The sequence below is a fragment of the Berghia stephanieae genome, chromosome 13 (assembly GCF_034508935.2).
Source record: "Berghia stephanieae isolate SIO BIC M18660-M18661 chromosome 13, UCSD_Bste_1.3, whole genome shotgun sequence".
NCBI classification, from domain to species: Eukaryota; Metazoa; Mollusca; class Gastropoda; order Nudibranchia; family Aeolidiidae; genus Berghia; species Berghia stephanieae.
The window spans coordinates 10332467-10347406 of record NC_088372.1 but is presented as its reverse complement, the minus strand read 5'-3'; the positions used below and the strand labels follow the sequence as shown (position 1 = coordinate 10347406).

General features: G+C 37.1%; 1 protein-coding gene across 1 annotated transcript; it reads left to right on the top strand.

Annotated features, from left to right (window-relative positions):
• Positions 1–646: 646 nt before the first annotated feature.
• LOC144959196 (uncharacterized) lies at positions 647–3822 on the top strand. The gene has a single exon (XM_078891738.1). The coding sequence runs from the start codon at positions 2020–2022 to the stop codon at positions 3820–3822; it is 1803 nt and encodes a 600-aa protein (XP_078747864.1). The 5' UTR covers positions 647–2019.
• Positions 3823–14940: the final 11118 nt, after the last annotated feature.

The window sequence follows — 14940 nt, the reverse complement described above, 5'->3', positions numbered from 1 at the left end:
TAAAGTCTTGTGTAGACTTTGTAGTGCTCAAAGTTCGAGCTGAAACACGTTTTGTGTTAACTCTTGTGTAGAGTGTGATTTAAGTCTTGTGTAGACTTTGCGGTGCTCAAAGTTTGAGCTGAATCAAGTTGTGTTATAACTCTTGTGTAGAGTTTGATTAAAGTCTTGTGTAGACTTAATTTGTGATTTCTATAATCTGTTCGGCTCTGGTGAGATTTTGAATAATATGTTGTGATTACAATTATGATTGTGTTTTGATATTAATATCATAATATCACTTTAAATTTTGAGTCTCAATTAATTAATCAGATAATTAAATTAATTGTATAATATATTCTTGTTGTAAAGAAAATAAGCTTTTCTTGCTATAAAGCAATATTATTTCATATCTACAAAGTAAAGCAATATTAATCAACATTAATAAATTGATTTGTTAAAGTAAAATAATATTTACTCATTTAAAGTAAACATATTGAATGAGTTCGAATATAGATAGAGTTATATTCGTATGATTATCATGTGATAACAAAATCATTTTCTTTCTTTAAAGTGAATGAGCCGTTGGAGGCTGGGCTTTAACAAGCCAACTTTAGGCTATACACTCATAGCTTGACCCTAATAGAAACTGAACATTTGCCTGTTTTATAAGTTACCTGTGAAGAACCATTTGCTTATTTTAATATCAGAACATTGAGAAACAATTGATCTGTTTATGAATACTGTGAAATCAGAACAATTTCAAGAAGAGACAAATTAACAATATTAGAACAACCTTACAGTTTTTGTTGAATATCAAGGACACTCTTTTGGCTTTCTTCTACACGTCTGGATTGTGTTTAGTTAGTTAATTATTAGTTGCCTGTATGACTGTGATGGTTGCAACCTATCTGTGAGATTGTCTGATGTGGTAGCGGTTTGGTAAAGTATTGATAATTAATTGATTTAATTATATATTTTCATATCGCTTTCATATCATATTCATCATCACACCATCTCCATCAATTTGTCATCCATCCATTTGATTTCATACTTATTACATCTATCATTTCATCTTTATATCTCATAATATCTTTGTTATATTGTAATAAAATATATCTTCATTTAGCTTCAAAACCTTTATCAACGTATTGTGTTTGGTTATTGATCGATGTCGTAGCTTGAATATAGCACACATAAACAAGGTTGCAAACTGCGCTACATAAGCATACGGTTTACGTGCGCACTTTGTGACATAATTTGGTGTCAGAAGTGGGATTCTTATTGTTGTGCATTCAAGAGACATCGCGACCAAACAATTGTTGAGACAGGTTAGGGAGTTGTTTCAAACTTGAGATAGATACTATCTTTGAGCTTAAAGCAAATTGGTATCCATTTAATGGTTATAAGACTGTCATTATACGCAAGGTGTAATACAAGTTATTCTGGTAATTTTCACTTGTTCGGTTATACGTTGTCAGTCATCTGTCATAGTGATACGGATCACTGACTTAGCGCGAAAGCGGTACTCGCGCTGTGAAGCCTCCATTGTCCCCCCTCTCCCTTTTGTAAGGAACGAAGGTGGTTGTTGGGGTAATTTGATTCCGTGTAGGAATCTGGGTGAAGATTGTGTTGGTCCCGTGTGAGGATCTGTATTAAATCATTTGTTTTGACTCTCTATGCACATATAGTAAGTCAAGGTATTGATTCTGTGTAAGAATCTGGGTGAAGATATTTTGTTGATTCTGTAATTGAATCTGGGTGAAGATTTGGTTGGTTCCGTGTGAGGACCTGTAATAAATCAGTAGTTTGATTCTATGTATTATCTGAGTCTATATAGATCAATGTTGGGTTCCATGTAGGGATCGGTATTAGTTGCCTGTTTTGATTCCGTGTAGGGATTTATATTGACGCGTATCGTTATAAGGTTACTTGTAGTACCACTTTATTCTACGTGAAAGTAACAATTACGGCAACAGTGTTGATAAACATATTGAAGTTTGTTTATTTGAATTTGAATTGGTTTGATTAATTGTCCTAGAGATGGATGTGGAAAGATTAATTAAACTTGGAGAAAAATTGGAGTTAAGGGGTGAAGATCTCCGTGCTTGGGTGACAGCCCAGTTACAAGAAGATGAAGAGAGAAAAGAGAAGGAGAGAGAACGTGCCAAAGAAGAGGAGGAGATAAGCAGAGCACGAGCTCAAAGACAAGAAGCTCTGATGGAGAAAGAGCTTGAACTGCTTAGGTTAAAGTCGGAGTGTCAGGCTTCCTCCAACAACGACAGTATGACAAGTGACATTCGATCATTTACTCATGCTCCTACTGTTAAGAGTCCTCGACTTCCATGTTTTGACGAAAACAAGGATCATATGGACAGCTATCTGCTCCGTTTCGAGAGATACGCTAAAGTCAACGGCTGGGAATGCAGGGATTGGGCAATCCAGTTGTCTGCACTTCTCAAAGGGAAAGCACTGGACGTCTACACTCGACTGAGTGATGAAGATGCCATCGATTATGGGGTAGTAAAAGCGGCTTTATTGAGACGTTATAATCTAACGGATGATGGATTCAATGAAAAATTTAGGAAGAGTAGACCGGAACAAGGGGAGCGTTTTAGCCAGTTTGCGACTAGATTGGAGAGTTATATGGAAAAATGGATTGAGTTGTCGGGGAAAAGGAAGGACTCAGTTGCTGACATTCTGGATATGATATTGAAGGAACAGCTTGTCAGTGTCTGCGGTCGGGATTTGACGATTTTCATAAAAGAAAGACAACCGAAGACAGCAAGGGAAGTAATAGATTTAGGAGAAAAGTACATTGAAGCGCACGGTGTCGCAGGAACATTTTCCAAAAGTGGAGTGGCTCAAGAAAAATCAAAGAACGTCAATGAAAGTAGTCGAAACAACGTAATGAAGGACACTACCCGCTTCGCTAGCCAAATGGTTTGCCACAACTGTAAACGGCCAGGACATATGGCACGAGATTGTCGACAAAAGAAGCAAGCTGCTGCTGTGGTCGAGAGTCCCTTTTGTTATTACTGTCGGCGAAAAGGACACTTAATAAAAGATTGCCGTGAGAAGAAGAGGCACGAAGACAGGAAGGCACCTACCGGTATAGAACAAGTCTCCGCGATCACAGAAGATCATGAACCACAGAAATGTTTGAGACATGACAAGGTGGAATTAAAGTGCGGATGTGAGATGCCAATTATTTCTGCAGCGTGCTCAGGACATGTGCCAGTCGCACCTGTAATGCCGGTGGCCGTCGGATGGTTGAATGGGAAAAAGGTGAATGTGTTACGTGATAGCGGCAGTAGTTGTGTCATCGTCAGAAAAGGACTGATAAACAAGAGTAAGGATGACTGGAATAAAAAGGTCCTGATCTACTTGGCTAACGGAGAGGCTATTTCCGCACCACACGGTGAAGCTTATTTGGAATGCCCCTATTTTACCGGGAGATTGTCAGTCGTCGAGTTAGAATCCCCATTGCATGACGTTATACTTGGGAATATTGAAGGGGCCAAATGCCCAGGAATGCATGTAAAAACAATTACTGACGAGCAGGAATTGGGTCATGGAGATGAACTGAGCGCCGTACAAACACGAGGGCAACGTGAACGCAAGATCAAAGACTTGGTCACAGCTCCATCTATAGAGACAGGTGTAAGCGTCGACGAACTAAAGGAGAAACAAAAGCATGACATCACACTAAAAGCTGCGAGGGATGCTGCTACCAGAGGAGAGGTAAGAAACACAGGCAAGAGTAATACCAGTTGGTATGCCTATGACAGAGGTTTGCTGATCCGCTATTTTCAATCTCCAAGGGTTGAGCACGGGATTTGGTAAAGCAAGTTGTCGTACCAAAATGCCTGCGTAATTCAGTCAAGCGGTTGGCCCATGAAAGTGTACTCTCTGGACATCTCGCGGCAAAGAAAACGACAGATCGAATACTGAGTAATTTTTACTGGCCAAATATTTGGGAGGATGTCATGAGATTTTGTCAGTCTTGCGACCAGTGTCAAAGGTCAGCTCCGAGAGGAATCACCCCTAAGGTCCCTCTTACTAAAGTTCCGCTCATCGATGAACCCTTCAGTCGGGTAGCAGTGGATCTAATTGGCCCCATCATGCCGGCATCAGATAGAGGAAACCGATATATACTCACTGTGGTGGATTACTGTACGAGGTATCCAGAGGCCATTGCTCTGAAGAGTATGGAAACAGAAAGAGTAGCAGAAGGATTGGTTGATATCTTTAGCCGCACGGGAATACCTAAGGAGATGCTAAGCGACAGGGGGACGCAATTCACATCAGACCTGATGAAGGAAGTATGCAGACTGCTCTCCGTAAAACAAATCACTACTAGTCCTTATCACCCACAAGCCAATGGGCTTGTAGAGAGATTTAATGGAACTTTAAAAGGAATGCTCAAGAGGTTGGCTGCAGAGCGACCCTCAGACTGGGACAGATACATCAATGCTGCATTATTTTCATACAGGGAGGCTCCTCAGGAATCTCTTGGTTTCTCTCCGTTTGAGCTCTTATTTGGAAGGCCTGTGAGAGGACCGATGAAAATATTACGGGAACTATGGACCGAAGACATAGAAGACCCGGATGTGAAAACGACGTATCAATACGTAGTCGATTTAAGGGAAAAGATAGAGAATACTGTGAAGGCAGCACACGATAACCTGCAGTATTCATCCTCGCGTTACAAGGCACATTTTGACAAAAAGGCCAAAGTAAGGTCATTTGAAAAGGGAGATAAAGTATTGCTCTTACTGCCCACGAAACATAACAAACTGGAATTGAAGTGGCAGGGTCCTTTTGAAGTGAAAGATGTCACGGGTCCGAATAATTACGTCATTAATATAGACAACACCAGAAGGACATACCACGTCAATTTGCTGAAAAGGTACTACGTGAGAGACGTGGAGAAGGAGAATGAAGTCGGTGTTCTTCAATGTGCCGTGGCAGCGGTTATCGAAGATAACGATGGTGATGGAGAAAATGTTCTTCCTCGGATGGAATTGCCTGCTCTGAAACAGACTGAGACCAAAGACGATGTCATCCTGCATGAAGGAATGAGTCCTCAGCAGATAGGTCAATTGCAGGGCATGCTCCAGGATTTTGATGACGTATTGACCGATGTGCCAGGACGCACGAATAATTACATCTACGACATCCGTTTGACGTCGGATTGTCCAGTCAGAAAGAAACCATATCCCGTGCCTCAAGCATTAAAAACCACATTAAAAGAAGAAGTGAAGGCCATGCTTCGCGCCGGGATAATCGAGCCATCGGATAGTCCGTATTGTTCGCCATCTGTCGTTGTCAAGAAGAAGGACGGAACCATTCGTTATTGTGTGGACTTCAGATCCCTTAACAACATTACGGTGTTCGATGCGGAACCAATGCCTAGACTTGATGATCTGTTTCAAGAAATTGGGACATCATGTCACTTTGTCTCAAAGATTGATTTATCCCGTGGATTCTGGCAAATTCCATTGTCAGACAGGACCAAGGAGAAAACGGCATTTGCAACAGAGTTAGGACTGATGCAGTTTACTGTAATGCCCTTCGGACTTCAAGGGGCGCCCTCCGCGTTCTCGCGGATGATGAGAAAAGTCGTTGGTGGACTTCCCAACGTGAAAAACTACATCGACGATATTCTCATTCACACTGCAACATGGGATGAACATTTAAAAACGTTAAGGACAGTTCTTCAAAGGTTGCGTGATTGCGGCTTGACGGCGAAACCGTCAAAGTGCCTGCTTGGTTTCCCGGAGGTGGAGTTTTTAGGCCATTCTATTGGTGGAGGGAATTTAAGGCCAACCATGGACAAGGTCAAATCGATCCAAGAGGCAAACTTACCCTCGAACAAGAAACAAATGAGAAGTTTTCTTGGGCTGGCATCATTCTACCGACGTTATGTGCCAAACTTCTCAGCAGTGGCAGCTCCCCTGACAGACGCGACAAAGAAAGGCATGCCCAACAGAGTGATTTGGGACGAACCACAGAAGAGAGCCTTCCAAACGCTGAAAAATATGCTTACATCGGATCCCGTGTTGCGCCTTCCAGATTATGATAAGCCGTTTATTTTATCTACGGACGCCAGCGACACAGGATTAGGTGCTGTGCTATCTCAGGAGCATGATGGAGTCAAATATCCAGTTACCTATTTAAGCAGGAAATTGTTACCGCGGGAGCAGAGGTACTCTGTTGTTGAGAAGGAATGTCTGGCCGTAGTTTGGGCTGTGAAAACACTAAATGTGTATTTCATTGGTAAAGAATTTATAATTGAAACTGATCATGCCCCACTTCTGTATCTGAACAGGGCGAAATCAGAGAATGGGAGACTGATGAGGTGGTCTCTCTTGCTTAATCAATACCGATTTGTCCTACGTTCCGTAAAAGGGAAGGATAATCATGGTCCAGATTATTTATCGAGATCGATGTGATCTTGAGGCATTTCGATGATCTAACTAAATGTTGTACCAAATTTAGTCTTAGGGGGGAGATATGTAACGAAACGCTTCCGTGTAGGCGTCAGTTTACGACAGGATGTACGTCGTCGTAGTATTAGTTGTTGTTGTTATTGTAATCCCTCTGGAACAACCCTTCTTTTGTTGATACAGGTCGTATCAGATCATGCACCTATGGCCCGGAAGTTTCAATTAAACTACGTAGTGTGGGTGTTATTGTGAGAAAGGCATCAATCTTGTTTTCTCCGTAAACTTATAAGCAAAGTAGGATCCCTGTATTCTACGGGAGTGACTTTGTTAGGGTATGGCTTGATTGATATCTCGTAACTATGGGGCTGACGAATTTATTTATCCTTGATATGAGGATGTCCGGTATCAGGATGGGTTGTTGTTGTCCATGATTATGGAATCTGGGGAGTTTTAAGGAATTTCAAATGTTTACGGATATGACTAACATCCGGTTGTGTGGGTAGAATTTTGCTTCGTTTGCTTGATTTTTGCCTATAAATGCCAGAGTTTTGAGCAGTTTCTTCAGACCACTCAGCGGAGTCTTTTAGGCTCATAGTCTCTAAGCGATAACCACAGCGGAGTCTTTTAGGCTCATTTGTTTAACTCTTGTGTAGAGTTAGATTAAAGTCTTGTGTAGACTTTGTAGTGCTCAAAGTTCGAGCTGAAACACGTTTTGTGTTAACTCTTGTGTAGAGTGTGATTTAAGTCTTGTGTAGACTTTGCGGTGCTCAAAGTTTGAGCTGAATCAAGTTGGTTTATAACTCTTGTGTAGAGTTTGATTAAAGTCTTGTGTAGACTTAATTTGTGATTTCTATAATCTGTTCGGCTCTGGTGAGATTTTGAATAATATGTTGTGATTACAATTATGATTGTGTTTTGATATTAATATCATAATATCACTTTAAATTTTGAGTCTCAATTAATTAATCAGATAATTAAATTAATTGTATAATATATTCTTGTTGTAAAGAAAATAAGCTTTTCTTGCTATAAAGCAATATTATTTCATATCTACAAAGTAAAGCAATATTAATCAACATTAATAAATTGATTTGTTAAAGTAAAATAATATTTACTCATTTAAAGTAAACATATTGAATGAGTTCGAATATAGATAGAGTTATATTCGTATGATTATCATGTGATAACAAAATCATTTTCTTTCTTTAAAGTGAATGAGCCGTTGGAGGCTGGGCTTTAACAAGCCAACTTTAGGCTATACACTCATAGCTTGACCCTAATAGAAACTGAACATTTGCCTGTTTTATAAGTTACCTGTGAAGAACCATTTGCTTATTTTAATATCAGAACATTGAGAAACAATTGATCTGTTTATGAATACTGTGAAATCAGAACAATTTCAAGAAGAGACAAATTAACAATATTAGAACAACCTTACAGTTTTTGTTGAATATCAAGGACACTCTTTTGGCTTTCTTCTACACGTCTGGATTGTGTTTAGTTAGTTAGTTAATTATTAGTTGCCTGTATGACTGTGATGGTTGCAACCTATCTGTGAGATTGTCTGATGTGGTAGCGGTTTGGTAAAGTATTGATAATTAATTGATTTAATTATATATTTTCATATCGCTTTCATATCATATTCATCATCACACCATCTCCATCAATTTGTCATCCATCCATTTGATTTCATACTTATTACATCTATCATTTCATCTTTATATCTCATAATATCTTTGTTATATTGTAATAAAATATATCTTCATTTAACTTCAAAACCTTTATCAACGTATTGTGTTTGGTTATTGATCGATGTCGTAGCTTGAATATAGCACACATAAACAAGGTTGCAAACTGCGCTACATAAGCATACGGTTTACGTGCGCACTTTGTGACACCCGATATTTCGGCCACATCAGAAGGCACGACTCACTACAGAAGACCATTGCAGAGGGAAAGATAGAAGGCAAGCGTGGTCGAGGACGAAGAAGGACAAGCTGGCTTGGAAATGTCGCAGCGTACGTAGGAAGCCCCATAAATCAATGTGCGAAACTCGCATATGAGAGAGAGAGCTGGCGAACCATGATCTCCAACGTCGTGTCCGACATGGAACATCGGTAAAGTGCATCATGCGCTTATTTACCCAATATGCATTTACAGCATTTTACCATTTGGGTTACTAATAATTCGCTGATTCTTAACAAGTTAGCCACTTGTGTCACAAATATTATCAGCTCACATGGCATGATAATGCATTTTCAATATTTTGTTATTCTTCCGAAATGACATTTTAACTCCCATTAAAAGACATTTGTCTTTCATAATATTTAATACTCCGTCATTGGATTTATATTATCTTCTTTTAATTCTCCGACTTTGAATCAAAAGTCCGTTATTATGAGAATATTACTCCTTTAAAAAACAAATTACGATGAAACGCATTTCAAAACAAAAGACTACTTATTGAGCTTAACAAAACATTGTCATTAACGGTACAAATTAATATTCGAAGATTTATTCCGAAATGCCTCATTGTAAGTAAACGCATCTTCATTTATTTTGAAAAATAAAACTCACTAAAATATTCAATTAAATAATGCATTTTTTTCATCTCTCCCTCTCTTCTTTTTAATTAGATAAATTACGTATAGCATCAATGGGATGTTATTATTATTGTTATCATTATTTTTTGTTTTCTATGATATATAGTTTTAGTTATTAAATATGATATATTGCCCTATATATATTTCATTTTATTTTCCTTTTCCATCTGTGGTTCTTATTTTCAATGTTATTTCGTTAATTTTTTAAATATCGTCTTTTGTCACAATTTTAGGAATCATCTATAATTTCAATAATTTTTTCAACATTTCATTACAAAAAATTATACTACTTCACCTTCGAAATTGATATTCATTTTCTTTTCCAAATAAAAATATTTTCCTATCTGTTCGCAATTTTTTCACTTCAAAATTCGAGTCTCACAACAAATTCAATAGATGTTAACCCCGCAACAATATACATTTCTTGTGTATCCATGATTCAGAAAAATAACATCTTGCGAACAGCACCAAATTAGAATATTGTATCTTGTGTTGCGGCTCCAAATTAGAACATAGAATCCTGGTTCACGACACCAAATAAAGATATATGAATGTGCAACATCAAGACATGCAAATAAAAGTCCAGATTCCAAGTTTCATTTCTTATAGCTTTATTTGTTGTGATAAATTCCAAATCCAAATCAAATAGCATGGTCATAATTCAATCAGTTTCATAAATTCCAAATCCGTAAAATCAATCTAAATGTAAAGTCATTTTGCCCAAGTAACCATTTTCAATATACGTAGAATATTTCTAAGACCGTAAAATAAGGATTCTTAGTAAGATGTTAGAACTTAGGAAAGTGCAGCTTGTCGTAAAGTAGAATCAGAATAATGATAATAATCTAGAATCTAGCAACACTATATTTTTCCCCTATTGTAAATTATCTCAAGCCACACCTCTTACTAGTTTCGACAGTTCCCTCTCAGTCTATAATCCAACCCCTAAGAGTAAGATCAAATCATATTCAAACCTGAAACGTCAATTCCTACATATTGATGTTAAACCCCGCCTTTTATGATATAATATTACTTTTGGTAAACGTTAGTTTTACGTTCAGTACGCCCACACACCGATCAAAGAAAGTAATTTTCTAGTACTCAATATAATGACCAATCCTTTAACTTTGGAACGTAAAGGTGTCCTGTACTACTCAATATAATGACCAAGTTTAACTGATATACAAGCACTGTGAACTCATTAAACCCACTTGCTATAAGCTAACTCTCTTACAATAGTAATAATAATAATACATCTTTATTGTCCATAAATATGGCCATTTGTCATTTAGTTACACTTGATAACTATAACATTGAACACATCTCTCTCTCTCTCTCTCTCTCTCTCTCTCTCTCTCTCTCTCTCTCTCTCTCTCTCTCTCTCTCTCTCTCTCTCTCTCTCTCAGCCTGTCAGCTCTTTAACAGTATATCATCTCTCGAATAAATCGAGTTGACGTCGCGCGGCTCTTTGTTATTGTTTTAAATCTGCTAGTTTGGTGATTGGTCTTCACTAAGGTCCCTATTAACATTCAAAGCTTATAAATAATTTATTTTGTAACTACTGTTCATCCGCCTGGCACGATGTAAGTATTCTACTTGAACATAGCCCATCAATAAACGTTTAATATTACACGTCGCTTCATGTATTAGTAGATTAATCTGGCAGAACTGGTGAGTATTTTACTTTTACTTAATATATAACATCTATAAATCAAAATAAAATTGAGCGATTCCTTTTGTTTTCGAAACATTTTTTTTTATTAATTGCATTTTTTTTATTCACCCGTTGCATACAAAAAATGGTTGCTAAATAGATTTCGGACACAGAACAGGTAGTTTATCTTATCTTAACTTGGATAGCTCTGTTGACAGGGTCCTCTACTCACAAGCTTAGGGGTCGGTATTAATTTCATGGTGTAGTCGAGATTATTTCTCGATCCCTGATCCCCATTCAATTCACCCAACAGTGAATGGGTAGCTGGATCTGTTACATAAGGTGGAAAGTACTTGTCCAACCAGAGAGCAGACATTGGGTAGATAACTGGGTCCGTAACATCATCTAATAGACAGTACTAAAATAAACTAACGTTCTATCCATAAGGCAGCAATCACCTGCTACTGCGTTCCAGAAACCGGGATAAACTCTGTCTTCATTGTCCTCGTGCTCTAAAAGACAACTATCAGAACGCTTCTAAGTAAATCCTGTTGAACTTAAAGCAAGAATATAAAATGTTGAAAGTTGGCAGGCCAGCAAGGAAACAGTTTGCGTTTTCTGATCATTGGTCAGAGTTTCCTCGCTTTGATCCAAGCTGAGAGAGTGTGCGAGAACGGGGCGCGGCGGTGTTGGCGTTGGCGGAATTCAAAACGAATTTTGTGGTGGATTTTTGTTGATTCTACTGTGAGATTGCGTGATAGGATAATATAATATTTTATTTCATCTATCATCTTTCAATACGAGATGTAAACTCCCCAGTTGGATTCTTGTCAACTTCTGATCGAAAACCGTATGTTTTATTATTAATTATGCTAGTTTTCTATTTTGTTTACTTAAAATTGTTGATTATCACAAAATATTGTTTACTTCTTTGTAGAATCTGAAAACGTATGTATGAAACAATGCCAGGCAAAGCAAAAAGAAAAATCCAAGAGAAAACAATCCTACCAAAACTCGACTGAGGATTTTTCTCTGTTTTGTCTGGCTCTGTTTCATACACACCTTTCACATGACTATCGTGCACAAGTTTATCATTTCGTTTTGTTTTTGTTTTTGTTGTTGTTGTTGTTGTCTTTTGTTGTTTTTTGTTCGTTTTTTTTTTTGGTTTTTTGTTGTTGTTGTTGTTGTTGTTGTTGTCTTTAGTTGATTTTTTTATTGTTGTTGTTTGTTTGCTTTTTTGTTTCTTTTATTTGTTTTTTTTTTTGGTATTTTTATGCGTTTTTTTGTTTTTGTTTTGTTTTTGTTTTTTTGTTTTTTTATTTTCGGGGGGGGGGGGGGGGGGGGGGGGGGGGGGGAGGTAGGAGGGGTTGTCGCCTTTACCATCCTGCGATTTGTGACCAAATGTATCAGATTGGTATTGTGTAGGTGTGAACACGATGCCAATTAATGATTTAATGTTATCTTAAATGGCAAAATAATATGTTGTGAATTAATAATAATAATAATAATAATAATAATAATAATAATAATAATAATAATAATAATAATAATAATAATAATAATAATAATAATAATAATAATAATATCTTTATTGTCCTCAAAATAGTGGCAATTTGTCATTTGGTTACACATTTATAACAATACAATATATTGTCATAGACACACTCACACATATGCACAATAGTAACATCGTAGTCATCGTCACCATCATCGACATCAACAACATCATCATCACAATTGTGCGATACGACGTTGATATGTTATATGTTCTATGACATGTCAGTACAAGATGATATCATCTCTATAGTGGACTCTTGTTGTGGCTCAACGGTACGGTCTTTACTTCGTACCCGAAAGATACCGAGTTCGATCAACCGCCGCTGCGCTGTGTGGCCTTGAGCAAGGACCTCGCCTTAGCTCAATTTGCGGCGCTGCACTGCGGTTGCCGCCTGGGTTATTCCAGTCTTCCCTTGGAATAGACCCTAGAGACAAAGTTCTCCTATGGTATGAATAAAGGGAATTTTATTTTATTTTTTTAATTTATTGTCAACTTCTGATCAGAAAACATATTTCATAGAATTTATTATTCTAGATTTTGGATTTTGTTCAATCCAATTTGTTGTTTTTTTAAACAAACTGTTTTCTTCTTTATCAAAATCTGACCTGCTTTGTGTTTTTGTGGCATGACAACCGCCTTCCCACCGATTGGTTTGTAGTTTCGAGTCCAACTCCAGGCGTTGAGTTCTGTAATAGGGTTTTTACTCACATTCTCTCACTGTACTCTCTAGTAAAATGAGAACAGGCCAGTACCTGCGTTGTCTTTGTCGAAAAATTAATTATTAGCGTCTAACATGGGTATGTTTCTTCCGAAATGTCAAGTATAGTTGTTGGCTTTGGGCCTCTTGTATACCCCTTTGATCACATTTAATGGTTATTGTCCTTTGTGAAGGCTCAAGTTTGTTTGTTTGTTTGTTTGTTTGTTTGTTTGTTTGTTTTTATTTTTATTTTGTGGGGGGGGGGTGTTAAAACTTTGCTTTTCTTTTAACAGCGTTTTTCTAGTCACAAGATAATAATAATATAATACCTACACCTCTGAAAAAATGTTTGTAAGATGCGTAAAGCGTAACATGTGTAAAGTGTGTAAAGTGTAAAGCGTGTAAGACGTTAGAATGTATGGTGTTTTAAGTGTTGTAATATTTACAAGGCGGTTTGAGTTTAATTATTGATTTTGAGATTTTGGTGTAAAACGATGTTTTATTATCTTAGAAATAATACTATCGAAGAGCAACTACTCAACATATTCCAAAAAGGTATGAAAAACACGGTCGAATAGGGTATAAATAGTCAGAAAAGTGTAAAAAACAGAAACATATTTTGCTATTTTCTCAATATGTCATTCACTTTTCTAGGGCTATGGGATGCTGTGTCATATATTTCTCAGAATCTATTCAATGGAGGTCTTTGAAAATTTCCACAGTTATAACAGAGATAGATATCAGAGATATTAGATATTTTTGATAGAGTATATGCATGCGAAACGGTTATCAACAAGGATGACGTATTTTGTTACCCAAAATGTTATATATATATAAGTCATTATTTTATAGAAATGACCCAAGCAGTTCCTTTCAGTATCTCTGCCCTTCTCTGAAAAAAAAAGTTTGTAAGATGCGTAAAATGTAAAATGTGTAAAGTGTAAAATGTGTAAAGTGTAAAATGTGTAAAGTGTAAAATGTGTAAAGTGTAAAATGTGTAAAGTGTAAAATGTGTAAAGTGTAAAATGTGCAAAGTGTAAAATGTGTAAAGTGTAAAATGTGTAAAGTGTAAAATGTGTAAAGTGTAAAATGTGCAAAGTGTAAAATGTGTAAAGTGTAAAATGTGTAAAGTGTAAAATGTGTAAAGTGTAAAATGTGTAAAGTGTAAAATGTGTAAAGTGTAAAATGTGTAAAGTGTAAAATGTGTAAAGTGTAAAATGTGTAAAGTGTAAAATGTGTAAAGTGTAAAATGTGTAAAGTGTAAAATGTGTAAAGTGTAAAATGTGTAAAGTGTAAAATGTGTAAAGTGTAAAATGTGCAAAGTGTAAAATGTGTAAAGTGTAAAATCTGTAAAGTGTAAAATGTGTAAAGTGTAAAATGTGTAAAGTGTAAAATGTGTAGTGTGTAAGGTGTTTCAATGTGTTTTAATATTTCAATTGTGTGGAGAGTGTAAAGTGTATATTGATTTGTAAAGTGGAAAGTCTTGAAAGTGAATTGACAAGACATAAATTGTCGACTCTTAATACAAGCAGAATGGGTCAATAACGTAAGACTTAATTTTGCCAGCGTTGAGTTTGCCGTCGTCGACTTCACAAGGGTGGATTAAATAAACACAGACAGGCAATTTGCCCTAGACCAAGATCATTTTCTTTCTTTTGAAAAAAATGAATGAAATAAAAAAATAAATGCCTTTATTCATCGCCAGGGGAAAATGTGTTATAGATTCTATTCCAATGAAAAACGGAAATAACTCGGGCGTCAGCCGCGGTGCAGCGCCGAAAACGTGAGCTAGACTGAGGTGACTTACTCAAGGCAGCAGCAGTTATTGGCTTTTGTTCCCGCTAGCGATGGTTGTCCGGTAGATGACGCCATGAAAACGGCCCACGGAACGAAATGCCCGGGATAGGGGTACTCCTATTCGGGCGCCAGGGTGTGTTACCATACATTTCCCGCTTTCCACGTCAGGCCGACGTTAGGCGCCCAAAATCAGCTGGTTTTTC

What these genes read in the sequence shown, in the direction of transcription:
- LOC144959196 (XM_078891738.1), top strand. Translation starts at nt 2,020, where the DNA reads ATGGATGTGGAAAGATTAATTAAACTTGGAGAAAAATTGGAGTTAAGG.